Here is an 8,408-nt window from a genome sequence, read left to right as displayed (position 1 = left end):
ATCATCTTGCTGCTGTTTATGGGTCTGTTTATAGATTACAGTGGTACCTCGGGTTAAGAACTTAATTCGTTCTGGAGGTCTGTTCTTAACCTGAAACTGTTCTTAACTTGAAGCACAACTTTAGCTAATGGGGTCTCCTGCTGCCACTGTGCCACCACTGCACGATTTCTGTTCTCATCCCGAAGCAAAATTCTTAACCCGAGGTACTATTTCTGGGTTAGCAGAGTCTGTAACCTGAAGCGTATGTAACCTGAAGCGTATGTAACCTGAGGTACCACTGTATTGTATGACTTTTATTGTAATGTACCATTCTTTTTTATTTTGTGTCATGCTTTATGCTCTCAAATTCTGCAAGTTGCTTGGAGCTGCCTTATGTGGGTAGCAACTAATAAACTGAAATAATAATAACAATGGTAATGTTGTAAACTGCTGTTATTTTTTTATATATACAGATAGATAGATAGATAGATAGATAGATGATAGATAGATAGATAGATGATAGATAGATAGATAACAACAACTTCTTGTGGTTGTTGCTATGGGAAAACTATTAGGAGTCAGGAACTCTTGCCAATCTACCAGAAGATCTTCCTTTGCCTTCTGCTCACCCCTGTTTATGGATTGTAAGCCTGTGGGCCATAATTATATTGTTTATTATTGACTTTATGTAAGCCACTAGACCTTTTCAACCGAATAAAGGGGCAAAAGTGCAGTAGGTCTACATGTAGTTTGGTGGGTAAGAACATAAAAGCCTGCTGAATCAGGTTCATGGCCCATCTAGTCCAGCATCCTGTTCTCGCTGCTACTAACCAGACATTCAGAGGAAATCGGCAAATGGGATCCAAGCACACAAGCACTCTGTCCCCTGCTGCAGTGTCTGGCAACTGGTATTCAAAAGCACGACTGCCTCTGACTATGGAGGAAGAGCATAGCTATGATGGCTAGTAGATCATAGATAGTCTTATATGCTGTAAATTTGTCTAATCCTCTCAAAGCCTTCCAAATTGTTGGCCATCACTGCCTCTGGTGGCAGCACTTTATTTTTTTTTTTAAATACATTTTTATGATTTTTTCATTGATAACACTCCAATTTGGACCACATTATTACAATATCAAATCATGCCAAATCATAATACAATTTATAAAGCCAATTATACATTCCAAATTAAACAAATTGGGTGACTTCCCTTGTTCTGATCATGGCAGCACTTTAATTGCATGGTGTGTGAAGAATCACTTTACAGTCGTACCTTGGTTCTCAAAAATAATCCATTCCGGAAGTTCGATCGACTTCTGAAAATGTACGAAAACCAAGGCACGGCTTCCTGCACTCAATTGGAAGCTGAGGAAGCCGCGTCAGATGTTCAGCTTCCAAAAAACATTCTCAAACTGGAACACTTACTTCTGGGTTTGCAGCATTCAGGAGCCAAGACGTATGAGTACCAAGGCATTTGAGAACTAAGGTACTAAGGTTGATGGATCTCAACCAAAACTCTTGCTACCAGCTGCCAAATCGTACAATTCCAGGACGATGAACAGGAACAGAACTTGCTTGACTAGTAACTTGATTTTTAGTTAGTTTTATTATATACAGCAGAGTAAAGCACAGCTTTGTACAAGTTGCTATATACACAGACTATTCAACTATTCAGACTATACACAGAAGATTCAAACTTCTTTTCAAACTTTAACACTCCAATACTCCAACAAGAAAACTGCTTTGTCATTCTCCTTATAAGGAAGAACTTAGCCAATCACCACCTGTTGCTAGGCTTCTTTATCTCCAAGCAGACTTTCTCACATACTCCGTTTAACTTGGCCTGTTGCCAACCCACTAACTGTTCACTCCAAAAGCTGCTAGAAAACCAAAGTCTCAACAATGACTGCATTTTCTTTGTCCTGTATCTTCCAACATTCAGTTTCATTAGATGCCCATGAGTTCTAGTGTTATGACAGAGGGAGAAAAACCATCTGTGTAGGTGAGACATGTCTAGTCATGGAGAGAACCTTTTTTGCCCTGGAGGCCTCTTGCGCCAATGCAGGAGGAATCTATTGAATTGGACTTCATGTCATATGCTGGGGGGAATGTAAAACTGATAGCTATTTGAGGATTTCCCTACTTCAAATCCATTACATCATTAGTTTGTGGAGTGAATGCTGCCAGTTCTCTACTGTCAGGGCTTGGGAAGTTTATTCCTCCCCTTGTGACAGCAAGAGGTAAAGATAACAAGGTAGAGTCCACTAATCCAGAATGTGGCAGCTAGACTGGTGATTGGGAGCGGCCACCGAGACCATATAACACCGGTCCTGAAAGACCTACATTGAATTGTGCTCAGAAACGTACTGGGAGCCAATGTAGGTCTTTCAGGACCAGTGTTATATGTTGGTGTTGACCTTTAAAGCCCTAAACGGCCTTAGCCCAGTATACCTGAAGGAGCGTCTCCACCCCCATTGTTCTGCCCAGACACTGAGGTCCAGCGCCGATGGCCTTTTGGCAGTTCCCTCACTGTGAGAAGCAAAGCTACACGGAACCAGGCAGAGGGCCTTCTTGGTAGTGCCGCCTGCCCTGTAGAATGCCCTCCCACCAGATGTCAAAGAGATAAACAACTACCTGACATTTAGAAGACATCTGAAGGCAGCCCTGTTTAGGGACGTTTTTAATGTGTGACATTTTAATGTATTTTTAATCTTTGTTGGAAGCCACCCAGAGTGGCTGGGGAAACCCAGCCAGATGGGTAGGGTACAAATAAATTATTATTATTATTATTATTATTATTATTATTATTATTATTATTATTTCATTCATAATAGCGAGAGACAAAAGAGTGCAGCAAACCCTAACAACGGCATTGCTCCAACTCATCCCTTCCTCCCTCCTTCCTAGCAACAGCATTTCCCTTTATGGTGGCTTATCCTAACACTTCCCAACTCATCATTCTCATCATCCTCATCCTCATCCTCATCCTCATCCTCATCCTCATCCTCATCCTCACTTTTAATTTAAGCTGAAGAAACAAAGAATGCACACCTTATAACAATCTAATGCAATACAAAAAAGTGATAATAAAACATAGCTTTAAAATTAGCAATCTACATCAAATAAAGTAACATTCAACAATAATTAGAATAGCATAATATCAGCATATAAAAATTAAACAGAAACCCACTTAACAATTACAATAAACAATTTCAAAACTGCAATCAGTAAAACAACGGCAAGCCACAGTACATAAAATAATACAATACAAATTGAGAAACAGAGACTGGAGGGTGGGGCAAGGCAGGTGAAAGAAGGCCTTGCCTGGTGGAGTCTCTCCCCTCTTCTGTTCGTCTATCTCTGAGCTGTGACCTTCCTCAAACCCCTGCTGTAAATCAAGACTGCATTCCTCTTCTCCTGCAGCATCAGGAGAATGGGTGTGTGTGTGTGTGTGTGATCTCCAACATTCCTCCTCCATCTCGTCCTCTTGAGTCCAGTCCCTGACATCTACTGAATCATGTAACTGACCGTGTGTTTTAAATGAGTTTTTCTTACGTTATTTATGAACCTCATTTTTTGTATTTGTTTTAATCATTGATGCAATCCCTGGATTCGGTTGGAGAAAAGGTGATTCATAAATGCAATATATAAAGTAACAGTAATAATATACCACCACCTCCTCCTTTTCAATACCTCTCATTATAGTTTGCCAACATGAGATATCATTATAGATTTACAGTGGTACCTCGGGTTACATACACTTCAGGTTACAGACGCTTCGGGTTACAGACTCCGCTAACCCAGAAATCATACGTTGGGTTAAGAACTTTGCTTCAGGATGAGAACAGAAATTGCGTGGTGGCGGCAGCGGGAGGCCCCATTAGCTAAAGTGGTACCTCAGGTTAAGAACAGTTTCAGGTTAAGAACGGACCTCCGGAACAAATTAAGTTCTTAACCAGAGGTACCACTGTATTTTGAAAACAAATGAAATCCCCACCCACTAGTTGGCTGAGTTCCTGAGGGAAAGAGATTAATGTTATGGGAACTGGTGGTGATGAAGCCTGATGACATAAATTGCCATGTTGCTACCATCTAGGACTAGGTGAATCCCAGAACCATTGGTGAAATACCCAAGACAAAGGGAGGGTTATTGTTATGCTCACAGCATGCATTCTGGAGTGACTTTGGATTAGAGATTATTTTACTGTAACAGGAGAATATTTTTGTCTTCTATGGTTTCAGGTTAAAGAGATACACAGGTTGCTGATATGTCGCAGTCAAAAAGAGTACAATCTGTGTACCTGTGTACCCAAATAGTTGAACTATACGCTCATACAGCTATTCACATATAATGTTCAATGAGTCTACAGTGTGTACATGTGTACATAACAGCAGAATTGTACAGATCAACAAGTGTATACTCTTTCACATAGAAACTTGTACATGTCTACCTCTGTTCAGTGTAACATGTGAACAAGCCTAAGTTCAGAAAGGATTGGAGTTCTTTTCTCACCTTGGCATTGACTTTATGTTTAAGAGTGGTGACTGTCTTGAAATGCAGAGAAAGAAGACTAAGGAAACACTGAAAAGGACTGCGGCATAAAATAAAGAGAGATTCAATTTCAGCAGGCTACAGAACATCTGACATTACATCAAGCAGAAAGGTAAGATTTCGTGATGGGATGAGTTCAACATAGTTAAGCATTATGAGACATAAACTAGCACCAGGACCAGCCCTGCTATCAGGTGGAGTGGACAGTCATCTCAAGCAGCTGCTTAGGGTGCCATTTGCTGTTTAACCTGAATGTCTTTGGCCAGTCCTGCTAGTTTTCTCCAGTTCTGCATGCTCTTCTTTCTTTTGCCACTGTGAGGAGAAGTTTTGATTAACCGCAGTTTGCTGTGCCATCAAAACCTGGGCAAACTGTAGTTACTCTTATCTATCAATAGAAACAAGCCAATGACAAACCACAGCTGATGCAAATTTAATAAATAATAATTTATTAATTAAATTTAAATAACAACAAAAGCATCAATTAATAACCAACTAGGTTTTTCCTAACTATCATTAACCACAGTTAAGGAGTTTGGATGGCACAGGAATGTAAGGCACACTAAACATTGGTTACTCTAAATCAGAACCTAAAAGAACCTGAAGCATCTTATCTTCTCCTTATGCCTATACCAGAGGAGAGAAAGGGAAGATGTGTGTACATTCTTGAAACACCATACCACAATTTGGTGTTGTCTCTGAAAACTGTCAATATCTAGAACTATTGAGCTTCAGAACCTAGGAAACGCCATTCTGCTGAGATAGACTATCATCCTTTCTTGCCTAGTACTGTCTATGATGAAGACTAGCGTCAGCTCCCCAGAGTCTCAGGCCAGTATTGATTTCCCCCATCTCTGTTTCCTGAGATTATTTCTGCAGGTGAAGATTTCAGGGTCTGAACCAAGGGATATATTCTGTTTCTGAGTGAATATTAATTCACCTTCCATCTTTAAGAAAGAGATGGAACCAAAATGGACACATTCCAAATTCAAATTGTTTTGCAAATTCTGGATCTGAGAATACTTGTTTGAGAATTGCCTCCCAGACTGAATTTCAGCATTGCTTGTAAGATTGGTGTGCCAAGCCAATTTGTACCACAAGCCAGTGTCATTTTTGTTTCTTAGGATCATACAGAGCTGTTATATTCTGTGTCAGACCTGGGTGGCTTTCCGGGGTTTTTGGCAGGAGGTCTCTCCCAGAGCTACCCAGAGATGCCTGGGATTGAAAATGAGACCTGTTTTATGTAATTCCTGGAGAATAGCTGGAGTGAGTAAACAGAGATGATACAGTGGTACCTCGGGTTACATACGCTTCAGGTTACATACGCTTCAGGTTACAGACTCCGCTAACCCAGAAATAGTACCTTGGGTTAAGAACTTTGCTTCAGGATGAGAACAGAAATTGTGCTCCAGCGGCGCGGCGGCAGCAGGAGGCTCCATTAGCTAAAGTGGTGCTTCAGGTTAAGAACAGTTTCAGGTTAAGAACGAACCTCCGGAACAAATTAAGTACTTAACCCGAGGTACCACTGTATTAAGTTTCAGAGACAACTTCTGCTTTCAGTTGTAGTCAAGGTCTTCTGAAATCGGAGTTACAAAAAAATTAACTTGTGTTTTGGCTACTGTACAAAGCTATATTACAAAAACCTGCTAGTGAAAAATGAAATCCTTACAAAAAAACAAAGCAAAACAACCTACTCTTACAGCTCAAACAACTTTATTTGGCAATCAGTACTATGATCTATTTGGCAATCAGTACTATGAATGCAGGTGGCACTGTGGGGGATGCGGGTGGTGCTGTGGTCTAAACCACAGAGCCTAGGGCTTGCCGATCAGGAGGTAAGCAGTTCGAATCCCTGCAATGAGGGGTGAGCTCCCGTTGCTCGGTCCCTGCTCCTGCCAACCTAGCAGTTTGAAAGCATGTCAAAGTGCAAGTAGATAAATAGAAACTGCTCCGGTGGGAAGGTAAACAGCATTTCCGTGTGCTGCTCTGGTTCACCAGAAGTGTCTTAGTCATGCTGGCCACATGACCTGGAAGCTGTATGCCGGCTCCCTCGGCCAGTAAAGCGAGATGAGCGCCGTACCCCCAGAGTCGTCCGCGACTGGACCTAATGGTCAGAGGTCCCTTTACCTTTATCTTTACTATGATTTTCAGCAAAATTAATCTCTGAGCATAGCAGTCCAACTAAAAACTTGAACACCTAGTTTGAAATTCATATAACTAATGGTCTAGATGTTTGATATTCCATGTGAAAATTGAGGTTACGGTTTGGAATCTGCCACCCACCCGCAATAATAATTTTATCTGTACTTTCATTTTATCTCCTAGAAATAACCTAAGTGGTTACAAGTAATTTTATCCAGAATTGAGCAGTTGATGTGGCATGCGAACCCCTTCTCTCCCTTGTTTGGATTTTGCAGTCTAATCATTAACAACGCTAAGGTGAACAGTAAGTTACATGGAGTGTGAAAACCAAACAGGACAGTACCATTTCATCATTGTCGGGTTTCCTTATCCCCGTGAACTACGAGTCCCTTTGTTCCTCTTCTTCTTGCTCATCTACCTGCTCACCTTCATAGGAAACCTCATGATCCTCTTGGCAGTGGCATTTGAGCCCCGGCTGCACAAACCCATGTATTGGTTCCTTTGCCACTTGTCCTTCTTGGATATGACTGTCTCCTCAGTGGTGGTACCCAAGGTGGTCGCTGGGTTTCTTGAAGGTGGTGGGGTCATCTCCTTTGGTGGTTGTGTGACTCAACTCTTCTTCTTCCACTTCCTGGGCTGCACTGAATGTTTCCTCTATACTGTCATGGCCTATGACCGCTTCCTGGCCATCTGCAAGCCACTCCGTTATGGCACTATTATGAACCATAAAGCTTGCCTCTGCCTCTCCTTTGGGACCTGGTTTGGGGGCTCCTTGCACTCTATGATACAGACCACTCTCACCTTCCACTTGCCCTATGGCCACGGGGACCAAGTGGGCTATATCTTCTGTGACATCCCAGCTGTGCTTAAGCTGGCCTGTGCTGACACGGCACTCAACGAGATGGTGACCTTTGTAGACATTGGCTTCTTGGCCATGACCTGCTTCTTCCTCATCCTCACATCCTACGTGTACATCATCTCTGCAATCCTGAGGATCCGTAGTGCTGAGGGACGCCGCCGAGCATTCTCCACTTGCGCTGCTCACATCACAGTTGTCATAACTTACTATGTTCCCCTGGTGTTCATCTATCTGAGGCCAGGGTCTGAAGACCCATTGGATGGAGTGGTGGCTGTGTTCTACACCACTGTAACCCCACTTCTGAATCCTGTCATTTATACATTGAGGAACAAGGAGATGAAGTGTGCATTAAGAAAGCTGTGGAGCAGGAAGATGTCCTCACCAATTGAATGATTACCTGGGCAGCTAATAGGATTTCACTGGCCATTAGCTGTGTTCACTCAGACAATATGGGGAATGCTATCTTGTACGATGTTGGTGCATAATAGAAATGTGTTCATTTTCCAATGGTGTCTGTGGTGAACAAGAATCTTGGGTGATCTAAAGAATGTTTCTAGCTAATCAGTTTTCTTAAAGGTGGGCATACGGCAAAGGGAATGTGGGATGAATCAACTTCCCATACATATGGGAACAAGAATCTTGGGTGATCTAAAGAATGTTTCTAGCTAATCAGTTTTCTTAAAGGTGGGCATACGGCAAAGGGAATGTGGGATGAATCAACTTCCCCATACAATAGGACTGCAATAGTCGTTAAGAGTCGTCAACAGGCTCATCACAGCTATCTGCCAACCACCCATTCCCACCACCCTTCTGAGTAATACCCCTCCCCACCTTCTCACTATATAGAAGGATCTGGCAACTTCTGTTTCAGTGTATCTGAA

General features: G+C 42.0%; 1 protein-coding gene across 1 annotated transcript; it reads left to right on the top strand.

Moving 5' to 3' along the window:
• Positions 1-6,981: 6,981 nt before the first annotated feature.
• LOC310748513 (olfactory receptor 10G6-like) lies at positions 6,982-7,920 on the top strand (the record flags this gene model as incomplete). The annotated part of the gene is made up of 1 exon (XM_083584342.1): positions 6,982-7,920. One exon carries the CDS (start codon positions 6,982-6,984, stop codon positions 7,918-7,920), a length of 939 nt encoding a protein of 312 aa, XP_083440468.1.
• Positions 7,921-8,408: the final 488 nt, after the last annotated feature.

The sequence above is a fragment of the Podarcis filfolensis genome (assembly GCF_964270895.1).
Source record: "Podarcis filfolensis genome assembly, chromosome: 13".
NCBI lineage: Eukaryota > Metazoa > Chordata > Lepidosauria > Squamata > Lacertidae > Podarcis > Podarcis filfolensis.
The sequence above is the reverse complement of the archived record's forward strand: the minus strand, read 5'-3'. Positions and strand labels throughout refer to the sequence as shown.